At 38.5% G+C, this 27,515-nt stretch overlaps 2 protein-coding genes across 6 annotated transcripts in view; both read left to right on the top strand.

Moving 5' to 3' along the window:
• Positions 1–15,825, top strand: part of RAB27A (RAB27A, member RAS oncogene family) — a 34,932-nt gene extending 19,107 nt beyond the window's left edge. For all 5 annotated transcript variants that reach the window (XM_082768906.1, XM_082768909.1, XM_082768908.1 and 2 more), the window contains 5 exons: positions 5,503–5,675; positions 7,846–7,931; positions 8,708–8,811; positions 9,552–9,675; positions 13,449–15,825. In XM_082768906.1, the coding sequence (XP_082625032.1) occupies positions 5,523–5,675; positions 7,846–7,931; positions 8,708–8,811; positions 9,552–9,675; positions 13,449–13,647 (666 nt within the window). In that variant the 5' untranslated portion in view covers positions 5,503–5,522 and the 3' untranslated portion in view covers positions 13,648–15,825. The remainder of the gene's footprint in view (positions 1–5,502; positions 5,676–7,845; positions 7,932–8,707; positions 8,812–9,551; positions 9,676–13,448) is intronic.
• A 2,339-nt stretch (positions 15,826–18,164) lies between these two features.
• RSL24D1 (ribosomal L24 domain containing 1) lies at positions 18,165–27,144 on the top strand. Its single transcript, XM_082768812.1, has 6 exons — positions 18,165–18,302; positions 21,431–21,544; positions 22,955–23,027; positions 23,766–23,829; positions 24,319–24,404; positions 25,784–27,144. The coding sequence occupies exons 1-6, from the start codon at positions 18,222–18,224 to the stop codon at positions 25,855–25,857; spliced, it is 492 nt and encodes a 163-aa protein (XP_082624938.1). The 5' UTR covers positions 18,165–18,221; the 3' UTR covers positions 25,858–27,144.
• The last annotated feature ends 371 nt before the right edge of the window (positions 27,145–27,515 follow it).

The following is a 27,515-nucleotide window of genomic DNA, read 5'->3' as shown; positions in this document are numbered from 1 at the left end:
GTGGTACTTTCCTCTTCTGTGTGGGATTCTTCCACACTCTTCTTCCAACTTTTTTGTGGTAAGCATGAAGCCTCAACTGCTTTTTAAGAATAAAGCCGTATTTAGGAAAACCTTCAATTGCAAAGCATTTCTGAACTCTAAATTGCGTTAACATTTGCACAGTATATTTACAAATATGGGTTCATTGGTTATAAATACTGGGAAGCCCTCTAAAGCAGACAGACTTTTGTGCCTGTTGCACTCTATGCCTGCTGTGATTCATCCCCAGGCTGTAAGCCCGTGGATATACTCCCTCCTCCCACGGACAGCTAGATCTCCATCTCAGGGAGAACTTGCAGACTTTGCTGCAGCCTGGCTTCTACCTCTATGATACAGCCTAGTGAAGTGCTCACTGTTCCAGTATGGGCTGTATCCTCCTAAACAAAGAAGGCAAGGCCAAGACATGACTTGTCTTTGTCTTTAATGTCTACCTGAAAGCTAAGAGTGGCTTGCAGAAGTTGGTCACTGTTAGAAGTTAAGTGTAACCCTTGCAAGTCTGCTGCACATACCCCAAAGGGTAAAGTGATGAGTTCCTGTGGTATGTGAAAACATGAATTAGTTATAGGTCTTATCTACATTTTCTTTTTGTTCAATCCTAATTAGTTTGTTTATAAGTATGTGGTATGTCCTATCGTGTTCGTCATTAGCTTTATGGCTGGCTGGACTGCAGATCTGGGATACTGGGGTGACATCTGAGTTGTGTAGTTATTTCACTTGCTATGTGAAGGAAGAGAAGTTACAGTTAAGTAAATAGATTTTATTTGAGTAGTTTAATACAGAAGTGTTCTTGCTCGTGGGGGTGCTGACTGGGCCTTGCAGTGTAGAGAAGAACCTTTCCATTGTTTCCTGGTTTCTACCTTTTGTCTCAACTGGCCTTATTTACATGTGCATCGCTTCTCTGTGGAATGAGGTGGTGTTGTGGGTGTGGTCTGGAGTCGTATCAGGCATAATACCTTATGTTTTTGCCAAAATCTTTGCCAAAGAATAGTTTTTCTCTTGTTTAGAAACCTACGGTAAAGCCAACTTTCCCCATGGAACCTGAGGGGCGATGTGCTTGGGTCTGTGTACGGGAGTGAAAGAAGCAAAGCAGCAGTTGGCATTAGAGACTGCCACCCGCTTTCACCGAGAGAGAAGGATGTAAAGCTGGGAGCTTGACAGAAACTGAACAGTTATGATCCATACACTCTCTCCTTAATGCATCTTTGTACGAAAAGACTTGTTAGTCACAATGTATTAATGTGTGTGGGTGATTTAGCAGATATTTTGTGTCTGCTCCCAAGTAGGTCGTGCACAAATCTCTTCTGAAATGTTATGTGCCTTTAGAAATAAATGGGACATGTGAATTGTGTAATTGCTTCCCAGCCACGCTTCGACATGGAGAGGTGGCACACCTCTTTATCTCTGAGCACCCATCAACATGAATGCAAACAGGTGACACGTAAACTTCTTGGCTGTGTGCTAAAGAGGTGGTGCTAGAAAAATACTCCTGGTAGGAGTACTGTCTGAAGTGTGCCCTTACTCTTCCTTTAGCAGAGTTTGGGGTAAGTGGTATACTTTACTTTAAATTGATATGCCTTATATGTCTAAATAAGAGCATTTTCAGATTTCTTGAATTTTATGCTGTGTGTGTACGCATTTTTACTTGCAGCTCAGTGCTTTTTTCTTCTTTTTGCTTCTGTTCTCTTATCACTTCCTGCCTTCTTCCTCCTTCCCTCCATCAGCTGTGTAGCAGTGCAAGAGCTGTGTGTTTTGAGTGATGCCTGCTTGTTCAAAAAGCACATTTCCTGTCCCTGTAGTGCAAAGGAGAAATCCTGCACCAAGCCAATTTCTGTAAGTTTTCAGGAACAATGCTGCCATAGTCCTAAGTGTTTTATCACACAATAGGATTATATTATTTGTAACCCAGAGGCAAAAATACGAGCCACTAGCCTTGGTGCCTGTTAATGTGAAACTACTTTGGACTAGGAACTTTCCTGAATGAGAGCAGCACCTGCTTTGTGGAGCATCCCTTGGCAAAGCACCATCTGGACGTGTGTGTTACGGGCAGGCTCCAGAGCAGCAGCCGTACAGGCACAGGTTAAGAGATGGCTGGGAGGGTCCTGTCAGCCCCTGGAGTTTTCCCAGAACTGTTTGTAACCCGTCTGTCTGCGTGCCAGGCTAAGTGCAAAGCCAGAGCTGCACTTCAAGGAGGTGCGCTGGTGTTCAAGGAGGGCTTTACCAAAGAAGCAGCCCTTCTTGCTGTGGAGTCTAAGCTATCTCCTCCAGTGATTCCTACCCCCAGACAAGGACTTACTTTTAAAAGTGGGTTTGGGGAAGGGTTATTTTACAACAATTTCAGGTGCTGCTTTTTTTTTTTTTTTCCTTTCTTTTGGAGACCTGATAAATTCTGATTGTGTCATCAATTTTCTCTTATTCTTCCATTCCTACCTCCCACCCTCTTGATATAAGAGGTGTAGAAATGTGGAAGAAAAAACGAAAGTGTGACGCTATAAAGCCTAATACAAAGCACAGCAGAAGCGGAAGAAAGAAATGGGACAGCTTCATAGTAACAGGTCCAGGATTTTTAGAAATGCGCCGGCAGTTTTTTTCTATGCATATACTTTTCTGTGAATATATTCTTATTTCTGTAGTATGGAGCTGGATGTGTCTGGACTCTAGGACTGCAGGCCTTGGAAGCAGAGGGTGGAGATTGCTTTTTAAATATTTGTACAGGGAGGAGGACAAAGTTTGAAACTGCCCTGAAAGTAACTCCGCATGTCTCCAAGGATAGGTTAACTGTGCAGGGTTTCACAAGAACCACTCCCTGGAGATAGTTGAATAACAGATTGGCATTATGGGGTGCAGTGAAAGGTGTGTGCATTTCAAAAGCCTAAAGAGAAAATTTTCTTCTGAAGCAACCCCTTTAGAAAGCATTTTTATGCCCTTCCTGTGAAGGGCTCCTCGCTTTCTACCAATCATTTACAAATTATATTTGTTATCAGCCATATGGAGAGCCATACTGAGTTTTAAGTGGTCTGTTTGGTGTGGCCTGTTTGCCCAAACAGATGTTCCACAAATCTGATATAACAGCGGGGATACCTTAAGTTTTTTTTTTTTCCCCAGGGTCTAAGGCTTTCTCCTAGCTCTGGCCAGTGGAAGGGTTCAGCTGTTTAGCTGTAACTCGTAGCAGAACTAAACCTTAACAGCTTCTTACTGTTCCAAGTGATGCTGCTGCAGTGCCTGTAAGATCTTGCACAGGATGAAATAAAATTTAGGTTGTGAGGAAGTTAATTTAACAGTGACTAGCTGGCATTATTGTTTGTATCTGCTGCTAAAAATATGCTCTACAGGCCTATGGCTAGCTAACAAAATACCAACAAGACAAGGCAAATACTTCTCTATGAGTGCAGAAGCATAGTAGAAGATGTGAAGCGAGCTTCTCTTTGTATAATATACTGGCTGTAAGACTTGCATTTAAGCCTCTTTTAGGCAACAGTAAATTTAGGGGTATTGAAGCTGAAAGAACGTATACTTGAGTAGAGGGGATATTTACACAGCTCTTTGCCCTTGGCAGAACATCTGAGAGCAAAAGAAACACTGTATAAGAGAAGGAAGTCTAAATAAAATCTAATCTTCAGTAAAAACCTCCGTGTTTGCTTTTTAAAGCATTTTCCCTTCCTTCTAATGCATTTGAATGAAAAGAGGCTTTGTAGAGCCACAAAGTAAATGATCTGTTTTTTTCTTTTTCCCCAAGATGGGGAAGGATTTAAAAACAAGCAAACAAACATGCACACACGCAAGCTTTTGCTTGTGTTTGTGATTGTGTTTGTTGGCTCAGGCTTCTCACTTCTGCTAAAAAAGTTCTCATGTCAGTGCGTGGCTGCCTGTTCCACTTGCTCACTGGGCTGTATCACTGTCAGACCTGCGTGGTGGATGCAGGCCTGCAGCTGTGGTATATTTACGTAAAAATAACTATTATTGTTTTTTTTGTTTGTTTGTTTCAACCTCTTAATCTGTTGGAAAATGTGTTAAAACCCAGCAGTGGAAAGTGAATGGGTTGGCTCTCGCGTGTTAGTGCCCAAGTGTTAACTCTGGTAGCTTATCATAGTTAAATTCCAATCCTGCAAGGTCTTGCTGTTATTGCTGGTGTAATGTAAAGTAAGCGTTGGCTGGGGATGGGGACATTTCAGGACAAGAAAAAGTAAAAAGTTGTCTAATGCTTTCCACTGACTCTTCCGTCAGAGGTATCTCAGAATAAATCTGATTCTCTGCATTTGGTCACGGCAAGCCCAGTCACGGCTAAACTGATTGATCGGGGCTCTGTCTTGTATCCAAGAGCAGTACTGATGTAAAGCTGAAACTTCAGACAGAGTTACAGTTTTAGTTTAATGGTGGTGATTGACGCCTACTTACCAGGAGTATGGGTTTGTTCCAGTCCTCCAGCTGTGAGTTGATATTCACGAAATGAATTGGTTTGTATCTTGGTATCCGTTTCCCTCCTTGATAAGAGGCGACTGTATGCCAGTTTTCTGTTGCTTTTAGAAAGGTTATTTTAGGCTTATCTTTTCATGTTCATTTCTCTGAAAACAACATAAGGCAGCTCTCTGTTTGTTTAGGGGGAAGAGACGCTCAGTAGCTACTCAACAGGAAAGTACTAGTGCACCTGCACTAGTCTTTCTAGTATGCATTACATTTTCCAGAGCTTTTTGTTATATGTTCCAGCTGGTTTTGCACTTTGATCAGAATATATCCAACACGGTATAGCTTAAAACTAGCATCCTAATAAAAACTTTTGAAAATTGCCCTCTAAACTTTATTAAAAATGCTATTTTTATTCTGTTATGAAAATACTTGTTTGAGACTGAAAAATAGCTATTAATAGAGAAATGGTTGTCATATGAAAGAAGACAGAAATATGGTCAACTACTCTGAGAGCCTGTTAGAGAGCGTTTGCAAAAGTAGAATAAATATGTAATATTTGAAGTGTTGTGGTGCCTTTTTATTTAAATGTAGTGGGCAGTCTGAGGGGGGGAAAAAGGATTTTGTGTGTTAATAATGTCACAATGAATGTGAGATCAGAATTGCATTGCTAATGCATTTAAGCAGCTTTTGCCAGCTTTCACATAGGTTAAAAACAGTTATGCAGTTCATTTTCCAGGCACCTTGAATGCTTTCCTTTGATCTTGATTTTCAGTCTTTCCTGAAGAAGCTAAAATTGTGTTACATCCACTTTGTAGTAAAAGGTGCATAATAGAAATGAATTATGTTTTTTTTTTTTTTTTTTCCTCTCCTGTCACAGCTAAATTTCTGTTTGATACTTGGCATAATTGAGAGTTTAAGGTGAAAGCAGTGTAAAAGAACACAGAACTGGGCCTGCTGCTGGATGCTTTGTAGTTCAAGTGGTGACTTGTATTTTAAACATCTGTCAAAAGAAGCCTTGGTGGAGTTGTTGCCTAACTAACGCTTTTTGCTTTGCTTTTTAAGGTGTCTCCTGAATTCTCACTATGTCTGATGGGGACTATGATTACCTCATAAAATTTCTAGCACTCGGTGACTCTGGAGTAGGAAAGACCAGCCTTCTTTACCAATATACAGATGGCAAATTTAATTCCAAGTTTATCACAACCGTGGGCATCGACTTCCGGGAAAAGAGAGTGGTGAGTTTTCACAAGCAGTGTGCTACTTTAAAATGATAGCTGTTTGGTAGCTGGTGGCTAACATCTGTGTTTTGTTTTTTTTTTTTTTTTTTTTTTTTCCCAAATCTATTCTGCTAATCTTTATGTGTAGGCATGCCATCCATAGTTACTATATATTTAATTTTGTGACAAGGGAATTATCTTATTTGGCCTGTTTTTATTTTTTTTTGTGTGTCCATTTTCCCCAAAGTTAAAATAACGAGGCGATTCTAAGCAACCATTTCATACTGCTCAGGAGGGGTAGATGAGTGTATCTGCTCAGTGGGTTGTGCTCACAGAAGCTCATGTTGAACTCTACGTGAGGAAGGCTTGAGCTGTCACAAAAAATGTTTTTGTTGTTTGTGAACTGAAATGGCTTTAAAACCATTTAAATATATGTGAAAGAAATCAGGTAATGTGATGTATAGAGCTGATCAGGCTTCCTGAGCAGTTACCGCTATGAGAGAAGAATTATGGAAGACAAAGTAGAAAGGCTTTTTTAACCCCCAAGTTGTCGTTCAAGTAGGAAAATATGCTTTTGATGGGATGCTGCGGGGCACTGCATCATGATAACTGGCTGGGTGCTGGTCCTGCCTGCACTAAGAAATTGAGTTAGCACAGCTTTTTCTTTCATTCTCATGTGGAAGTACTAAATGTCTTTCAGTGTAGCCTGTTAAAATTTTGAGTGCCCCTTGAATATTGTGTTCAGTTTTGGGACCTTTTTCTACAGTAACTGAGTTGCTTGAGCATGTACAATTGAAGGGACTAGAAAACAAGACGTGTGAGGGGAGCAGCTGAGGGATCTGGGGCTGTTTAGTCTGGAGAAGAGCAGGCAGAGGCCTCATCGCTCCGTACAACTACCTGAAGGAAGGTTGCAGTAAAGGTGTCAGTTCTCTTCTCAGGTGACAAGTGACAGGGAATGGCTTCAAGCTGAGACAGGGAAGGTTTAGATTGGAAGTTAGGAAGAATTTCGTCATGGAGGGGGGCTGGTTAAGCATTGGAATGGGCTGCCCAGGGAAGTGTCACTGTCCGTGGAGGCACTTGAGAGATCTGGAGATGGTACTAAGGAACGTGGCTCAGTGATGGGACTTTGGACGTCAGGTTGACGGTTGGACTTGACGATCTTGAAAGTCTTTTCCAACCTAGATGGTTCTATGATTACCCAAGTGTCTAGAAGTCTGGGTGCTGTAAGATTAGGACATTGTATAGACTGGCTTTTGGTGGATGACATGCACCACAGCAGTGGAAGGAGTAAATGTCTTCCCGTGATGTGAAACTAGTCTCTTGAATAACTTAGTATTCCTTTTGTGGGATGGTATGCATGATGGATTTTCTTGGTTGGCATGTCTGATAATTGAGTTTAAGTTTCACAGCCTGATTCATCTAATCCACAAATTCAGTAAGCTTATGTGTCTTTAAAGATAACGTTTGTAACTCCAGTAATCTTAGGTACAAAAACAATTGAAGGAAAAGACAATCCAATGTGAAGTGTTCTAAACAACAAGTGAACCTATTTTTATCTGATCTTTCCAAAGCTAACAGATGTCCTTGTTTATATTTTCACGCTGAGTAAACTCTTCAGCTTTCATTATTAGCATCCAATTTCTGCTTTTATAAACTATGATATGACAAGATCTACCCTAATCTCTTTCAATAATTTTTTGATAACTAAAAAGATACATCATTAGCTTGGAGTATGTTCTGTTTGCTAATGATGTTCTGTTACTGGTACAAATTTATTGCCAGGTTGCATGTTGTGATCGTTGCTGTCTTATAATTACATTTTCGTGTGAACAGGATAGAACATAATAGTAAAAAGTAGAAAATTGAAATACAAAAAATAAGCTTGCCTAGTGAAACTCAGTGGCCACTCTAAATATTTACTTGGAACATGTAGTCTATTGGAAATGTTTTTTTGTTTTTTTTTTTTTTAGTTCCAACTTATCCTTATTTTTAAATATTCAATTAAATACAAAATTAAAATGCAACTCGTATTACTTTTGTCATAAAGTAAAGGGATTGACTTGTAGTTGGGTATCCTTGCATTGGCAATGCTAGTTTTGCTGCATTTAAGAACTTGAAATGTCAGTTATTTTGTGTTTCGTAGAGGTTGGCCTGCTAACACTCAGTCTTGCAAATTTACCTTTTGAAGGTGTATAGACCAAATGGTCCAGATGGCGTTGGTGGCAGAGGACAGCGGATACATCTTCAGCTCTGGGATACTGCAGGGCAGGAGAGGTATGTTTCCGTCCCTGCCCCTCCAATCTAGAAAGTGAAGCAGGTGCTATCAAGTTAGATGCAAATGGAACCAAGTACATGAATTCTCCTTATTGATTGTTACATTTTATTGGTATGACTCACGATGGGTAAATGTATTTACTATGGTGTTGGACAGTGATGACACTTTCTCATGAGTACCCATTAAATCACAACTGTATTACATTAGAATCTTAAAACTGTAATTGTTGCTTTTTGTTTTCTGGAAACTTTCAGTTAATTTTTTCATGGCCAACACATATAGCTGTTTTTAAGGTTTTTCTTTTTTTATTTTTTTAAACCTCTGTGAATATGCCAAGGTGATGGAAAAGTCGGACTGGTGAAATCACATCAGACGGTTCTTTCCTATTTGTCCATTAAAAGACAAACATCCTAACGGTTGATTGTCTGAAAATCAAGAACCGATGTTGTGTGTTGTAACAAGTTTTAGTTCAAAGTTTGTTTTTTGTTCTCATTTTAATTTCTGAATCTTGATGAAGGCATGCTGTATAACGCTAGACTTTATTTAAAACTCTCAGGCTTGAGTGAAATATCTCCTTGACTTCCTTAGGCCTGGGTTAGGCCATAGTAACGTTAGCAATTCCTGTTATCCATTCCTTACATCAGGAAAATAATTATTATGAACATTTCATTCTAGTTAATCCAGTCTTTAGATACCTCGGTTTCATGACTATATGTAATTATATTTTCAAAGTAACTTATCAGATGTGCTGAATAATTTCACTTTGCTGCTCTAGGTTTCGTAGCTTGACAACAGCTTTCTTCAGAGATGCCATGGGGTTTCTTCTACTCTTTGATCTGACAAATGAGCAAAGCTTCCTCAATGTCAGGAACTGGATAAGTACGGCATTCTTTCTTCTTTCTTTTCCCTCTTTGTATTTCTGCAGCAGTGGGTGGGGGCTGGTTTTGCAAATGTCTCACTGAGAAATAGAACTGAAAATACTGTTTTTTGTAGATTTCTCAGGAAGAAGAAAGTAAAGGTTGCATTTGTAATTGTGATAGCTGTTGGTGGCTTCTAGTGTTCACCTGAAATTCAGCTTTGCCTACTTAATGTTGAATTCTAACCTATATAAAAGCAAGCTCAGAGAGCATCATATCCCTGACTCAGGTGATATTCAGTAATTTAAGCCTGTGGAAAGCCTATTTGACTCACCTGAAGCTTTGTCAGCAAAGCTTAACGGAAGGCAAAAGTTACTAGGCTGGTGTGTCTAGGGGAAGCCTTGCTCAAACCTGTTGCATCATCCATCAGGAGAAGGAAGTAGTTGTACTTTTTTTTCTGCCAGCTCAGTGAAGATGCTTGTTGAGCATAATCCTTTAAGCTACAAATACACAGCTGCTCTGCCAGCCTTCACAGGCTTCTGCTCCCTCAGCTTGTTCACTGAGTGTGTGAGAGTGGCATCTACCTGTTCCCTGCCTCCTCAGTACAACTGCAAAAGTCTTGAGAGAGAACAGATAACACAATTGTTTCTCTTTCAGAAAGTCATTTAACCTGAAAGTCATTGTGTCTCCTGAAACAGTAATATTCTTGAAGAGCTGTATGTGACAGTAAGTCATGACTCCTATTCATATTATTTCTGTTAGGTCAGCTACAAATGCATGCGTATTGTGAAAACCCTGACATTGTATTATGTGGAAACAAGAGTGATCTGGAAGACCAAAGAATGGTGAAAGAAGAAGAGGCTAAGGAACTTGCAGAAAAATATGGGTAAGTAACTTCCTTCCAGTTATTGCTGTGTTTAAAGCAAAGTGAAATGCTTTCCATAATGCCTTTTCTGAATAATGGAAGGTTATTGTGTGAAGTATTTTTAGAATGCTGAACTGACCTATACAATACCCCCCCACACCTTTTTTTTTTTTTTTTTCCTGTCAGAGATTAATGTTTTCTGCATCGTCTAAAAAATTGCACTTAATCTTCCACTGGAGATTAGTTGATCTTCTTTCCTTGGTAGCAAGCAAAGTAAAAAGAAAGTAAACGGTTTCACAAACATTTTGGAGAACACGTAGATTTTAGCTGTAAAAGCAGGTGAATTACAGTGCTCTAATTACTTGCTCTTGCCTGTGCTGAAGCTTTCTATAAGGCACAGAAAACCTGGGTCTCTTGTGAAGCAAAATCTAAAAGCATTTGGTGAAGTGATGACCATCGCATGAGATTTTAGGGGGGAGGAAGTAATGCCAAGCAATGACATCCTAATTTACAAGTTGAGTTTTGTTACACCGGTTTGTTGTAGAGCAGCTCTTGCCACTGGCATGGCAGCTGAAACCTGCTGCCTCAGTTTCTTTGAGAGCCTCGGGACTCATTCACAGGCATTTGGAGAGTAATTACAGAGTACTGGGTTCCCACAGAAGAAAGCAATGGTCTGGATCATTGTTCCCCTGTTGTCTGTCCCCCTGCCCGTACTGCCAGCTTGTTCAGTCTTTCCTCAGTTGTTCAAGCAATTTTGTGCTTAACTGAGTTCTAGGTCACTTAGCCTCAAAAGGTTCAGCTGTGTCTTCTGGCAGGCACCTGCACTCTCACAGACTCCGAGAGAGCCTGAAAACCAAACATCAAACAGATCAGCAGAAAGACAGGGCAGCCTTCTATTTCTCCATCCCTACAGGCAAGGGTCATGTGTCCCTAAAGGAACGATGGCAAAGTTTTTCTTCCTATCATACGCTGATTAATCCCGTAGCACTCTTATAACTCATGAAACTATTCCAATGGCTTTCATCTCCACACTACCTTTGTGTTTCAGTGTGGATCAAAGTGTGTTTTTTGAAGCAAATCTTCTGACCTGTTAGATCCACATAGTGGAGCAGCCTTCTAGCATGTGAACTGGATTCCTTCTCCCTTAAAAACTAAACCAGATAATGTGCTCCAACCAGTAATCTGTATCCAGAATAGTGGGAGGGATTCTGGGGGACTAGACATGATTTTGGACCAGCTCTAAACCACAAGACACATGTAGTGTGAACACCGAGTCCTAAATGGTAACTGTTGTGTTCTGTAGGTTTGGTCTTGTGCTGTGCTGTTTTCTATCACAGATGTAGACACAAACTAGCTTTTCTTGACCTTGAAGACCAATAAAAAGCAAATTGTCTGTTAGAAATAAATGCGTTTAGTGCACTGTGGCACTGAGACAGAATAGGTGCTAGGATTTGCATACTTTCCCAAATGCTTGTGAGAAGAAGCAAACTAAATCCTAATGTAGCAAACAGTTGTCTGTTGATGGAAGTATGAGATACTCAGTGTCCTCTTTCTGTGGAAAGACCTTGTACTGGTAAGTGATATGTTTTGAAAATGGTTACAGGAGACCTAGACGTTTAGATTAGTCATTGGATCTTTCAAATTAAATAAAAAAAAATTAAAATTATGAAGTGTTTAATTTCAGTCAATAGGGTGTTAACACTAATGGCGCTGCTCTGGCACCACCCTGTGGAGAACAGTGAGCACTGAAGGTGAAAGCCTACAGTCTCACCAGTGAAACATCCTCAGCAATAATGGAAAGTAGCAGTATGTGTTCAATACCCAGGTGTCCAGAAACTTTTTCTAGCAAAGACGTAGGGGGTTATGAGTGTGCTGAAATGAACCTTTTACCAAAAAATAAACAAACAAGCAAACATAAAAACTGCTGCCTAAACTTTGTCAAGATATCTCAGAAGTCCACTAGAAAAAGGAGTGGTGGTCAGGAGAATTAGAAAGCCACCTACTTGTAGTAGTTCCAAAATATAGAGGGACTGGATGGGTAAAAGTACATGTGCAATTGCTTGAAAATTCACCTGGTGGGTCTGACACAAGACTGGCCAAAGCTTACTCTTTAATGAGGTCTGAATGTTGTGAGTCTTGAATATCTTACCCTTACCAATTTTTACAGACAGTAAGAGTCATATGCTAGTTTAGGGTGCAGTCTAAAGTACTACAGCAAGAAGGGGCCCTTTCACAATTATGACACTGAATTTTCTTCAGGTAGAAGTTGGAATTAAATTTGGTTAACCTAGCAGTTTCTCTCAGGACAGACATTTTACATTAATTGACTGTTTATTACTGCTTGCAGTTCTATTTTTACATCTGTAGCCATTTTCCAATGATAAGCTTTGAATTGGGTGAACATCAATGTCCACTACTTCTTTTAACTGCATAATTGTCCACTGGAAATAATTATCTCTATCTTCCTATTCCAGTGTCCTACTTTTTCTTTGCTGCTTTTTTTTTTTTCATGTGAGTTGTCTTTTTAGTCATCTATACTATTATCATTTTCATTTTACTCAGACTTCCTTTTCCTTGAGCATCTTTTGCTTTGCTTTCTTTATTTCCAGCTTTGTTCCTTTTATTATCTTGCTAGTGCCTTCATTCTACTGTACTTGCTCTTTCTGCTATATCCGTTTACCCTGACACACATGATATGAACTCCTATCTTTTGTCCAATCCCCTATTTCTATTTTGTGTTCTCCTTTATCTCTTTAGCCAGCTGTATCTGCTGCTTTCCGGTCTTGCTAGGCATAGGGTGTTCAGGGCAATAAGGAGAGAGGAGAAAATACCCTACGTACACTCTCCATTGTGACACGGATGCACTTCTTCCCTCAAAATCTGGATCCCCAAGCAGTGCATGTACATGTCTTTATATTTGTCTACAGTTATTTGCTTTGGGTAGGGATGTATACTGAGCTAGACTGCTCAATAAAGGAGCAGTGGCTGCTGAGTTTAGTACGAGGAAGAATATTTTCTCTCTGACTTTTCTCTGTTGGAGACAGGTTTCCTCAGGAAGTTGTTCCCCTGCCAGGGCTGCTGACATAAACTGTAAAACAAGTTATTGCTCCAGTTCAGTGACACCTTTTGTAGTGATGATAATAGCACCTCAGTAGAAGTCTTTGCTGCCCTGCCTGTGTGGGAACTGCATGTTGGCACTCCCTCTCTTGTGATGACACCCTAGCTTACGTAGATAGAAATCAGTAAAGAACACATTGGCAGGCAAGGCTATATAAAATAATTGCATCTGTTACAGGTGAACAGATCTGAAAAACAGACCTCAGGAATGTGACTCCGGGAATTTGTACTGACCGCTGTCAAATAAATATAAAATAATTTAACTTAATGCTTATGTAAATAAGCATTACTTATAATGCTTATAAGTATATTATAAGTATATTATATTACTTATAATGCTTATAAGCATTATAAGTAATAATAAGTAATTATAAGCATTATAATGCTTATAAGCATTATAATGCTTATAAGCATTAATAGCTTATTATGTAAATAAGCATAACTTAATGCTCTGTAAAATAATTTAACTTAATGCTTATCCTGTTGTTCTACCAACAAAGTGAGACACTTTGTTTCTTTTGCATTTTAGGCCACTGACCACACTGTCTCTCAGTTGTGGAGTAACAATAACAGCGTTAGTGTGACTTTTAAGTATAAGGCAGTATTCATGTATTGGTTTTGCTCCTCTCCTGTGATTATGAACTGTGATTTAAGTTTCTGTTTTTTGCCTTCTGCAGAATACCGTATTTTGAAACCAGTGCAGCTAATGGGAATAACGTAAGCAAAGCCATTGATACTCTGCTTGACCTTATCATGAAGCGCATGGAGCGGTGTGTGGATAAGTCCTGGATCCCAGAAGGGGTAGTGCGTTCCAATGGGCACAGCTCTACAGAACAACTGAATGAGGAGCAAGAAAAAGGCAGATGTGGCTGTTAGCTCAGTTACAATTAAATTTAATGTATATGCTAAAGTATAGTACAGTTGTAGCTTAACTGTTTAACTTACAGATAAATAACATTGAGTAGTTATTTAACGAGCTATATTAACTCTTGATACTAATTTTGGGGTTTTGCTCTCAAACAACATAGACCTTTGCTTGCAAGCTATGCAGCTTATTAGTCATGGGACAGAAATTCATCAGTTTGGTGTAGCACTGCATATTTCCCAAATTCTTTGCTTTGGAGGGAAGGAGAGAATAGTTTTCATTAACAAAGGTAGAAGCATCTCTCGGTATGGGCAGTGAGAGAAGGTAGGTTTCTGAATTGAAGGGTAGGCATGTAATTAGGTACTGTGACAACTCTTAGTTTCTGCAAACAGCAAGAAATACGTTCTTGATTTTTGGTAGAACAGTTCTTGATTCTATTTTAACAGAAACATTTAATCATTTCATGAATCAATGACAATCATAAAGAGCAAATCCTGTATTCAGCAAAACCCTGCAAGTAGCTTTTCACTGTTTTTCAAACCTTTGGTATTTAGTGACGATGGCCAAAAGAAAGCTATTTTACATGGAGTGTAAAACTTTATGGAGAAGCATGGGGGTGCATACGTAGAGCACTTTAGGTATGTCATGAAACTGAACATTTAAACTACAACTGTACTATGTAAAATATAGCCAACACAGCCTATGAGACCTCCTGACATCATTTGAATTTCTAGAACATGCATATACATATAAATATATGTGTAAATGGCATACGTGTACGTCTGTTATGTTTCTTTTATTATTACCAGTCATGTTTTAACAGGAATGTAGGGTAACCTAGATGTCAGCAAAATTTCATCAGAACTAATGCTTTGTACTGAGTTTGTTTTACCAAACACAGATTTGTAATATTTCTTCACATTTGGATTGAAAAATGAATAACAATTCTCCTATGGTGAAATGCAGCGAAGATACCAGTTCTGTCTAAATCAGTATTTCTATAAATTTGTGATGCTTATTTTCTGCTGCCAACTTTTGTGTCATGTACATCTTGGTTATCATATATTCATTTATGACTTGTTTGTTTCCTTTAGGTTGTGTTTAAAGTTACTAAGTTACTTTCCCTCCCTGCCCCCGGTAGATCAACTGAATGTCAATTTTGGTTTTGGTGGATCATGTTACTTGTTGATCATTTTTATTTATTCTTGAAGCAACCTAAGGAACAATCAGTATTTTAGGTCTTTTTTCTTCTTCTCCAGACTGATTCATAAGATGTGCCTACCAAGCTGTTTTTCTACCCTGGCAGAGGTTGTATAACTCTAAAGTATTGCCAATTAAAGACATAACATACCAAATTGAGTCTTTTTACAGACTTTCCACAGCAGCTTGTTTACAAACTCCAATGCTATTACTGCTTTAGAAATTACATATTTATTTATTTAAATATTCTGTCTGTTTGGCTACTGCAGTTTCAGGCAAATGTTTAAATCGGTTGTGAACATGAATTGCAATGTAACACATCTTTTGAAGGACCAAAAATGTTTCTAGAACAGGAGGTAATCAAAAGATTATATACGCGGTGTGGCCTCTGGCTATATTAAGAATGCAAGAGTAAGTGTTATAATTTGGTTCTTAAAATATTTTTACAAAATAATGTATTCTTTAGCAAACACAACATGTAAATATTAAATTTTTATCACAACGTACACAGAATATTTTGAAAGTGCAATATAATTTGACTGCTCTGAGGCGAAGACAGAGATTAAAGCAATTTATATTGAATAAATGCATTTTTTTCTACTGCATCACAATATCAAGGTTCTGAAATGCTTGTGGACCGGAGTTACTGTAGTTTAATTCAGAGTGCCTTCTAAAGTTACTTACCATCATGTTTCTGACCAGTAAAGTATCAAACTCTACTGTAGCACACAATATGTTTCAATGTACTTTGGTGTCTAAGTTTATTTTAATGTAACTCTTTGCTTTTCAGAGGGTTGCAGTGGAGCTTTGTCAGGCACTGACTTTAATGGAAGTTCTTGTGTTTATAGCTCCATCCAGTTCCTGAAAACAATAAAGAATATTGCAACCAACTACTGAGCTAAGTGACTACTGAAATGGTGTAAAAAAATATTTCCTTTTGGATACTTATGTTTAGATTGGATATTAAATATTAAATGCTGAAACTGTCATATTTTTGTCATTCATATTATATGTAACTACTGTATAAAGAGTCTACATAAAATTGCTTTGATGTAAGCCTTAAATCTTATGGCACTTTTCAGTCTGTTTTAATTATTTGGTGATGAAACTTTTTGTTGCCTTTTTAGCTCTCATGAGAAATTATGGTAAATGTTTCTTGACAGTAAATTGCAGTGTTTTTACTAGTCTACTGCTAGTTTAAAAACAAAACACAAAAGTAACTTTCATGCAATGAGAAACTGGTATTTCAAGATAAGTGCTTTTTTTTTCCCCCCTCCCGTGTCAAATGAAAATGTTGAGATCTGTAATGGAATGGAAAGTTTTGGAAAGCATTTCCATTAAGATGTTTTGTCTCAGGATTTCTTACCGAGTAATTAAACATTCCTGATCTCAACTTTGTCAGCATTTGTTGAACTGAATCGTAACATTACCCATTGTCTCAGTTCAACAACAGTCTGTGTCCTTCTTCACTGTCCCTATGCCTTATAGCTTTTTTAGTTCAAATGCATGTAAATTCCCTGCTCTAGTTTCAGTGTCACCATTCTTGTTCTCCTCTGGCATTGACTGAACCAGTCAGACGTGATGGGTGTTGCAACCTAGGTGATGCCAGAAGGAACCCAAACCCATAGAATAAAATAGAGGCGACACTTCTGTATGTATAAGACATTCAGAAACTTGCTGATGTGAGCACATAGCCACAAGAAATCAGAAGTTGGAACGGGTTCCCTGAGAAGTTATCAAGTCACCATCCTTGAAGATAATGAAAATTCAACTGGATTGGGCCCTGAGCTACTTGTTGAAAGCAGGAGAAATTACACCGGGAGTTTAGATTACCTCTAGCAGTCTCAGCTAACCAGATTATACTTTCTATGAGCCCAATCCTCCAGGCACATGTGCCTGTATGTGGTTGTTCTTATTTCCGTTATGATACTTGGACAAGCATGTAAGTTTAGCAGTACATACTCTTTTCTCATAATCCAGCTGGTTTCTGGCTCCAGCAGCCCTCAATCTGTGTTGCATTTTTAGATCAGAAATAAGCAGTCTGTATCCACCATGTAATAATATGCATTTGAAGAGGAGGTTAGCACATTGATATGAAAAAGGCAGTGAGATGAAGAAAAATCCTTGTAAATGCTTGTAGTATCACTGGTCTCATATCCCATCTGTCTGTTGGGGGTGTTGGTGATGGTCTGCAATTCACCGTGCTGCAATCATAGAAGCCACTAAAAACATCACACTGTATAGTACTCTGCCTGGAGTGAGCTTTCTTCAGTGAAATAAATACAACTGGGGCAGGGTTAGGGCAGTCACAGGGGCAGGAAACTCAAACTAATCATACTGAAAACAAATGACTGCATTTGCATAGCAGCCCTAGGCTGAGGAAATCTTGATTACTGCTTTTTGGTTTTGCCTCTAGCTGTGAACTTGATGTCTTCATAGCTTCCCTCATACAACTGCTTTGAGTATGTGTCTCTAGCTTTTCTTCCTATCACCTGGGTTGCCGTCTTCTGTCACAGCCACCAAGCCTTCCCTCGGGCAGACCGTGCGGCTGGCTGCTGTCTTATACAGCCCTGGCCTGCTCCCTGTCTGAGAGGCCGTGCTGAGCTGCTGGTCCTGAGGGCTGGACGTTCAGTACCAGCCACAAGTCATGCTCTAGCAAGTCATCCTCCTGCCATAGGATGTGGCTGAGGCCCTTCAGAAAGATTGGAGCGAAGTTCCGTGCTGATAAGGTTAGTGTCGCTACTGCTCTGAATCCATTTTTATTCCTTCTATCTTTTTAATACAACCCCAGGCTGGCTGACTTTTTTGTTGCCCTACAAGCATGTGCCCTACAGGCATGTGCGATTCAACACATGAACTTTTCACCAAATGTTCAGGTAGTTTTAAAGGGAGAAGCAGGAATTGAGGTGTTGGAGCTTTACATAATGAAGAGATTTCAGATGCTGAGTGGGGACAGCACCCTAGGGCTGAAGATGAGAGAGGAGACCCGTTCTGGGTTTCACGGGCACAGGAATGGACAGGACCAAGCTTCTCCGTGGGCCGGTACCCGCACAGGAGGGATGGAAGGGGCGAGGGGTTATTTCTGTTCTGAAGGGGGACTGCGTGCCTCAGGAAGGGGGAGTCCCCTGGGAAAGCGCGAAGAGCGCTGATTTTAAAAGCCGAAGTACAGCGAAGTGCTAACAGTGCTTATTAAACAGCTCATTTGTTGATGGTTTTGTTCGCGCCCGTCGCTGCGGCCGCTCTGAAGCGGAGGCCGGGGCCTGGCTGCGGGCGCTGCGCCCCCGCCTGCCCACCGGGGGGCGCCGCCGTCCCCTCACGGCGCGGCGGCCGCGGCCTTCCGGGGAGCCGGGCGCCATCTTCCGCCGGGGCGGGCGGGGCGGCGGCCATGCGCATCGAGAAGTGCTACTTCTGCTCCGGGCCCATCTACCCGGGGCACGGCGTCGTCTTCGTGCGCAACGACTGCAAGGTACGGGGCGGCCTGGCCCGGGCCTCGGGACGGGGCCTGCTGCCTGCCGGCACGGCCGGGCCCGGCGCGGGGCGAGGCTCGCACGCGGCGCCTGCTGCCGGGGCCCGGCCCCTGCCGGCCCAGTCACGGCTCCTGGGGGCTGGATGTAAAAAAAAAAGGGGTAAAAAAAAGTCATGGGAGGCGATTGCTGAAGGTTATATGTGTGCTGTTTTCTTTAGAAGCGATTACCGGAGGGGAATGAGTTTAAGCTTGCAAAAAGGTGGGGTTTTCACGAGCTCCTGGGTAACGGGTGTGATTTTCCGTGCGTTTAAGTGAAGGTTGAGCCCCGGTCTGGGTGGCAGGGAGCCCAGGGTACCTCGGGGGTGGGCAGCTTCGTGGGCACTGAGGGACTCTAGATGGTGATGGGGTTGTTTTTTTCTTTCCCTTTCTTGCCTCGTTGTCATCTTGCTACTTACTTTTTTTGACTGGAAAATGGCAGCTGGATGTGGGAGTACTTCCAGTGGGTTGGGTCTGGGTTGTGCATAGCTCAACAGTTTACCACGTAATTTCAGTACTAGTTTAAGTGAAATTTCAAGTGTCAGTAGAAAAGTTTCTTTTATGCATCTTTGACAGGCCTGAAAACGCCACCTGGATGAACATAAGTGGTTTCCATGGCTAGTTGGGGCAGGTGCCTCAAACGAGTCTAGCAGAATGTAGCTATAAAATTAAATGCAACCTTTTGTTCCATAGCTACCTTCAGAGAGCTGGGGGTGGCCGTGGGATCCAGATATAAACCACGGATTGAACTAAGTGATAGTGAAATATATATAAACAACTCAATGAAAAAATGTTTTGTTCCAGATTGGTTCTTGTGACCCTATGATGGCCATAGCCATTGGTAATTGGTAAAGACTCCATAACAACTTCAGAATTAAATAAGTTATGCCTGGCCACGTAAAGAGGAGACCTAGTACATGACAGCGAGTACTTCATGACCAGAATAAAAGTGATATTTTCTCAGTGGCAACTTCTGTGTGTACTTTATTTCATGATGTAATCGTGCAGTTCGTTAAATGGCATTGGGAACCCACTTGGTAAGCAGCTGTCTGGTTATTCTTTGCTTCTCTGTCATTTACAGAGGATGAGATTGATGCTACCAGCTTGCACCAAATATGTAATGTTGTCCTTTTTCTTACAAGCCTTGATTTAAAGTATTCCAAATGAACTATGTAGGGTATTTAAATAAAATACAGCAGCAATTTTGAAAATATCGGTCATTTGCAATTTAAGATCACTGTGTGGAATGAATGATTTTTAAGATTTTTCATTAAATATGAATCAATTAATAGTATTTAAACTCTGGAAACTTAAAGGTCTTTCCAATGGGACTTTAATATTAAAGACTAGTCTCTTAATGTTTTACTTTGAATATTCAACCATTTTTTCTGGTTGTTTTTCAGTCCAGTACCTAGCGGGAAACTAGGGTTAAGCTATTATGCATCATTAACTAGAAGAACACAGTGTAATTTGAACGAACTTTAGCAATTCTTGATGTGTTGGATTTTGCAGATTATATTTGGAGTAGTAGAGCAAAAACCCAAAGCATTCTCAATTATTTTTGTAGATGAGTGGAGTAATTGTACATTACAACATGTAGAAATCTGTAGAATATATGGAAAAAAAGGAGCAAGGAAAAAAAAAGGAAAAATGGTCGGTTGGAATATTTTGGTTTGTGCTTTAATTGCCTTCAGTAAATTCAGTCCAAGGCATTATGATATGCTCAGCACTCCTCTTGAGTGGTGATCTTTAAAGTTTAAAACTGTGATCCAAAAGACAGGTATTTCTGTGCGTGTACTACATTGAAAAATATTATATGAGAGGTATGAGGATTTCTTCTTGTCAGGATGGCACTGTATCTAAAAAGCGTTGACAGGTATAGAAAATTACTTATTCACAGTACATGTTTGGTTTTATAGCTATTTTGGCAGATGATAAATAAAACCCAGCCAAGTTGTGAGGATTTTAATCAGCTTAACTGTACGTTGTATATGTCACTGACAGCTGTGAAAATGACTTTATAAAGAAGAAACAAGAACAGTGCTTGAAATTGTTTGTTTTATAAGCAAAAACTTTATGAAAGAAACAAAACTAGTCGTGTAATTATGGGAGATTACTTTTATATATCCTCGCTGTGCTATTCTCTTCTCTTTCTAAATTTAAGTGGTTTCCAACTTTTTTTTGTAGTCAGTTGTCACTTAGGATGACTTCAGACATTGGGGGGATCTAGCATCTTCCTTACATCTTGCTTCTGCCCCCATTGCTTTTTCACTATGTCGTGATGCAAGAAGCATCATTATGCCTTATTATTTGGGAGCTGCTGATGAGGATACCAATCTGGTTCTTAGACGCCAAATTGTACTGAGTGTCTTAGGTTGCCGAACTTAATTGCAGCAGTCCTTTGTGTAATGAAACTTGCTGTAGCTGAATGTTGCACTGAGAGTGAAACAAATTAATAAATATATATGATAAAGCAAGTGTGTTTAGTTTTCCTGTACAGGGTTCTGCTGAAATGTAACACAAATACTAACTTTTGAAAGAGTGTTCTTTTTGTGTGCTCTAGCAAGGTTTGTGCATGTTTATTTCATTAAGACTCTGAGTTTAGTCTGGTTGGGTTCCAGAGACCCCGTAGGTAGTGTATGCATGCCTTAGTGTATAGTAACAGCAATGTGAACTCTGGAAGAATGCATCATGTCTGAAATTTAACTACTCCACCAAAAGCTTAGTGTGGTAGGGTTAAGCACTACGTGTATTAGCAATTGCTGCTCGCCCAGCTGCAGTCCCTCACCTTTTTTCCTGTTTCTGCATCACAATTATTACAGACAAAAATCTGCAAAATAGAGGTAATACTTGCCTGTAAGCTGGTAATTTGCTAAAATATACTATCACTGAGAATGATTAAAAAAACAGCCCCCAAAACAGTCACCATCCCTTATAGTTGCTTAATAGTGACATTTGAAATAAGAAGACTGAAATTTAAAAGATCTGTGTCATTTTCGATGAGCTATATTGTTAAGAGAAATGCCACTGTTTGATACCCTGTTTGCAATTGGGCGGGAATAACATGTTTGACTTTTTTCTTTTTTTCCAAGATATTTAGATTCTGCAAATCAAAATGTCACAAAAACTTCAAGAAGAAGCGGAATCCAAGAAAGATCAGATGGACCAAAGCGTTCCGGAAAGCAGCTGGCAAAGAATTGACAGTGGTAAGGAGATGAACTTCTTATTCTACACTTTACACTAATTCATCAAAACTGCAGTAAGCTAGCCTTTTCCACTTCTGAACGCATTAGGTTAACTAGTAGCATGTTTTATTGTTTAGTTAGATGAGCACCAGGGATGGAGTTACTGTAGAAAAGAGGATTTCCTTGAGGGTGAGCTATTCACTTGGTTTGTCTATAACGTTGAACTTCATGTTTCAGCTGTGTGAAAGCTGGTTGCATATATCCCCAATGCATGCAAAATCCAAGGCATGCTTTTTCCATCTGTAAATCTGCTCTGTGAATATAGACCTTTGGTAATTGTATTTCTGCACAATCAGATAATCTGGTTTACAGTAAGAAGTCTCTCTATATAAACACCAATGTTACCTTTGGAAATATCCTTAATGCCTACAGTATATAGGGAAAGTCTTTGCATAGATAGGAATGTTTCAAAAAGAGTGTATGAGAACTTAAGATGGTTAAAAAGAAAAGACAAATTTACTTCAGTGTTAAAAATACTAAGTATTCATATTTTACAGGACTGTCCTTAAGTAATAAATGTCGCCAGGTGGTTGTTCACAAAGTATTTCTGAAGGACTGGCTTATTCTTCCCCTTAGAGTGACTGAGGACACTGATGTTATGTCCTGTCACACTTGGAATTTAGAAGATTTTTTTGGCCAGTGTTTGTTTTTTTTTTTTTTTTTTTTGTACATTTTGATGCTATGCCATGGTGAAGGCTAGTATTTGTTTCATAATGGAGCAAAGTTTGTGAGTCTGTGTGCCATTTCTTGCTACTACATATTGTAGCTCTCATTGAAACTGTCTTTACATGAAGTGAAGATTAAAACTCTGCTTTACAGTTACAAAAGAAAAAAAAAAAAGAGCCTGTGGGTAAGGAAAAATATTCAGATAAAACTGGTGCAAAAATAATTATGTCTAGCAGAAAAAAAAACACCGCTCATCAGCCCACCCCAAACCCTACAGTGTCATCAATTGAAATATTTCACCGTTTCAAATGATTTTCTATTGTTATGATATTCTTACAATGAAATAACATTTCTTGAACTTTTTCAGAATTCTGGGCTGTTGAATAATGACTACACATTTTGCCTTCTACCTGTCTAGTCTACTCTGTAGTTCCTACTTCACTTTAGAACTTTTCTGTTCCCTTTGTCTTATTAAAAAGAAAATAGTCAAAGGAGATGGTTTGGTAAATAGTTCTTTTCAGGCAAATCACTGTGGCATGTGAGACTTTGAGGTCAAACGCTAATATATGCCCTCATAGTCTAGTAATCTCTAAATGTATTTAAAATACAGGAATCGAGAATATTAATAGTTGAGTGCTACAATAAGAATGTATTGATCTAAATATGCTTCTGTATATAATCTGTATTTACTTTTTCTTAATACAGGATAATTCATTTGAATTTGAAAAACGTAGAAATGAGCCAGTGAAATACCAGAGAGAGTTGTGGAACAAGACTGGTGAGTCATGGTAGAAAAAGAACTAAAGAGTAACTGTGAGGAGTGAACTTTTACTTTACATGAACATGTTTTCAGGAGGCTATGTAGAATAGTTGCTCTCTCTAATGATTGTTCTTGGAAATTACTGGAGTTATGACCAAATTCTTAGGTGTGGGGCTGTTATGAATGGGTATGGGGTTTTGCTTGATTTTATTCTATTTATTTATTTATTTTCAGAAACTGTTCAGAAAACCAGGTGTAGCATTACTGTATTTTGAACTGTTATCTTTGAAAAAGCCTTGGTTGCTCTCCAGAATTTTAAGAGGCTCCCAGTGTAAGCCTCTTTATACTAATACCATTGTTTGTTCCCATTCATTCTGCTTTAGTTTGTTTCATAAATAATATAAATGATATAAAATGGAAGAGTTACTTTGTAAGTTAGGGGTGAATGCCAGAAAGGGGAAGATGGTAACTTGCATCTGATTTCAAATAGAGTAAGAGGCTTTTCTTGTGATGCTTAACTGTAAAAAATGTATGTAGGCATAGAAGTGAAACCATTAATAAGTTTTAAAATATAATTCATTATTATACAAAAAAATCTGTTCTCTTTGAAGAAGGAAGAACTTCTATGCAATATGAGTTCTCTCTGTTGTAGAGGTTTCATATTATGGAATACTGGTAGTGTTGCTCTGTAAAATAACATGTATTTTCAACTGTATCTATGTAAGCACTTTTACAGCAACTTCTGCTTTGTTTCAGTTGATGCAATGAAGAGAGTGGAGGAAATCAAGCAAAAACGCCAAGCTAGGTTTATTATGAACAGGTGAGGAGAAACATTTGTATTACAGGAGCTCTTGCAGATCTGTACTAGACAGTCGGTCTTTCCAGAAAAATAACAATTAGGAGTTTTAAATGTTTATTTGCTTTGTTACATATACATGTATGGTAGTCGAAGTGATGAGGTAAAATAGTTTGAGTGGAGTCTGCTGTGCTACCTAACTACTATGCTATATAGGCTGTCAAAGAAAATGTAGCTTTTACACATGCAATTGTAATAGTGGTATTTCATTATTTTTAGCTTGGATTTCCAGATTTAAACACATTTCTGATAAGAGCTGATAGTGCTGGCTTTCTGATTTTGAATCCATTATGTAGTTAAATAGGTTTTCAAATAGTTTTTATATTTATTTTCTTACAGTCAGAGTTACTTAACACTTATATACCTTTAGCTAAATACTTGTGTCATGGATTAAACAGAAAACATCCACCACCTCTTAAAAGGTAATTTAATTTAATGTCCCCTATCCTCCAGATTAAAGAAGAACAAAGAATTGCAGAAGGCAGAAGATATCAAAGAAGTCAAACAGAATATCCACCTTCTTCGTGCTCCACATGCAGGTAAGAACTTGATTTACCTGGTTTGTGTATACTCTTAGAGTATACAATTTCATGATGAATATTGATCTTTTTTTAGTACGACTTACCCTACTCACCAATAATCTTATGTTTTTTTTTGTTTTTTTTTTTTTTTTAAACAATTAAATTGACTATTGAATGTGAAGTATAGCTCTTGTCATGAAATGTGAGCAATATCTTTGTTCTGAATCAAACATACCTTTTTGCTTATTTGGTCTTGCATTTATCCCTTCTTACTGCAGTGTTTTCATTTTATTGCACGTAATACCTGGTACTTTCAGAACTGCAGATCTCTTAATCAGTGTATTTATATAAGTCTTCCCTTTGAATTGAATCATTTGAACTCAACAGCCAGCCGCATTAATTAATATAAAATACATGAGATTTTTTTTTTGTTGTTATCTAATTGTGGAAATGTAGCTTTTTTATGTAGTTCACTGTGTGAACTTATGTAAGAATACTGTTTCCGGAATATAATCCTAACTTTTTGTGATATAATGGTAATTCTGCTAATTTGGACTAAAAACTGTCTAGTACAGATAAAATATTGTATATTCTTTGTCAGTGAACTGATTTTTAAGTTAGCTTTGAGTTGCAGATACCTATTCCTCCTAAATTTTCTGTTTTCCAAACAGCTTATTGAAAGTGCTATTTTGTGTTAGATCATGTTGAGAAAAACAGATTATAAAGTACAGCTAATGGAACACAGAGAGAATTTAAAAAAAAAAACGAACCAACACTTATATCCATTAGTTCGTGTTCTATAAAAATTACTAATGACCTTGTCTCAGTTGGAGGTAGGTTACTGTATTAGATGTTAACTAGAAATCTGTAAGGTTTTTTGCATTTCTGTTTGTGTTATGTACAAATCTTAAGACTGTAGCTATGTGAAACAGGCTTTTGTTAGGATATATTTATGCTTAATTTTTTGTTTGTTTTTTAGCTTTGCTTATGCTAAGGGAATGATGCACACTAACGTGCAATTGTTTCTCAGACAACAACAGTTTCCTTTTCAGTGTATTGCATTAAAGAGCAGAAACAAATGTCAGTCCTGTATTTTATTTTCAATTTGGTAGCATTATTAAGAGGTAACATTATTGCCATCCAACACACCATTCAGGACAGCTTAAATCTTTTTGCTAGCTACATAAGTGGAAAAATACGTTGACTGCATTTTAGACTTTTGCATAAAAACTTTATCAGCTGTTCTATTGCAGCAATTCTATAATTTTTAGGTGATGATGGAGGTTAACAATAAACAATATTCAGCTTGGTGGGTTTACTGTTAAACAACTGCTTAATATATTCAGGTTGTTTTGCCTGTTGAGACATCTTGAATTTAATATTTCTTTGTTTTGAAGGCAAACCAAAACAGCTGGAAGAGAAAATGGTGCAGAAGCTACAAGAGGATGTGGATATGGAAGAAGCCTCTTAAAATGCTTGTATCTTATTGTCATCTCTTCAGCAGTTAACAATTGCTTACTGGTTCACCTGGCATCGTTCAGAGCTATGCTTACAGTTGAAGAAAAATACATTTTAATAAACAGTGGCTGTTACAGTTTGGATGATTTTTGTTGTTATAAAAAAAAATAATATGAATAATGGTTTGGGCAGTACTTTGGTTATCTAAGTGGAGAAAACCTTGTCAGCAGGATGAAAAATAAAGCATCTTATTTGAGATAGTGTGTTCTTTCTTACCCAGAAAGAAAGTGTACTTTTCCTTTTCCCTAATAACTCAAGGAGTAAAAGATGTTGGCACTAGACTTATTTTGCATATTCTTCTGTAGCAGTGAAAGCAGATAAAAATGTATTTTAATGGTTATGCGGTGGGGCAGGGTGTATTATTTTTATTCAGTGCAATGCAGAAATTTGTTTTCACCCTGGTCATTGGGAACGTTTTTCGGTTTGTTATGAATGCAAATTATTTTTGTTTCATCTCCTCTTTAAGTCAACTTCACCCAAATTACAGTGCAATTGACATTAAACCTGGCAAAACTAACATTGATGTAGCACTGGCTGCTATTTGGAAAATAATAATGGTGGTAGCATCTGGTCTGAAGTTTGAACCACCATTCTTCTTAGCTACTGAAATTCAAATCTGACATGTAATCAAGCTGATTAAGATGCTGAATAAATCATGCTTCTGACTGTTTTTACTTAATACTCAGGATTATTTTGACAGAAAGGAACCTTATGTTAAACGTAGGTATTTTGCATATTGTGATGGTATTTATTCAGTGTATCATCAGTAGAGATAAGTTCACTGCTTTTTTAAAACTGCATACAGTTTATCTACAACACTGTGATAAGAGAAGCTTTCTGAAAACATTTAAAATAGCATTTACTTCTCTGTCAGTGATGATTTCCCCGAAAAATAATTATTAGTACATATTGAAATCTGGAATAAACTATATCAACTCATAAACTTCCTCATATCTATTGTGTACTTTTTTCTTTTTTATGATGTGGTCTGTTTTACCAAAATATTTGATGTCATTAATCTTTGAAGTGGGATACTAAAATCTCATTACAGATTTTTTTTTAAACTGAATTTAAAGAGTTAAAGTTCAGTGTGTGTTAAGTTTTAATTTTCTGCAAAAATAGTAATTAAATTCGTGCTAAGCAGAGAAATCAGATGGGATTCACCACCTGTTTTGCACTATGTATGAAAAAAAATCTATTTGTAGGAGGGCTTTTTTTAAATTAAAAGACTTATGCTACATAGTGTCTGCATTTTTTCTGTCCACTTATCTGTAAATGAACTGCACTACGTAGGACACCTGTTTGTTCACCTGTGGGATTGATTGTTAACTCTTTTCTATGAATGTCCGTCAGTGAAGTGGTCATTGTACAGTAGCTGATAAAACCTTTTGGGGAGCACACTACAACGTAGATCCTAAGCATCCTGCCAGTTGTATGAGTTTAATCTGTGTGCCTCTTTCTATCCAACTGTGTGAATTGGAAGCAAGGGTTAGCTGAAAGGCAATACTGGAGCTGTCCGTCGTTGTGCAGGTATGCCATTTCCCTCAGGAGTGGACACTGGAAGCCTGCTGCGAACACCATGTGACTATGTGGTATATAAGTGAATAGTTA

Source organism: Aythya marila (genome assembly GCF_965140915.1).
Source record: "Aythya marila genome assembly, chromosome: 11".
NCBI lineage: Eukaryota > Metazoa > Chordata > Aves > Anseriformes > Anatidae > Aythya > Aythya marila.
The sequence above is the reverse complement of the archived record's forward strand: the minus strand, read 5'-3'. Positions and strand labels throughout refer to the sequence as shown.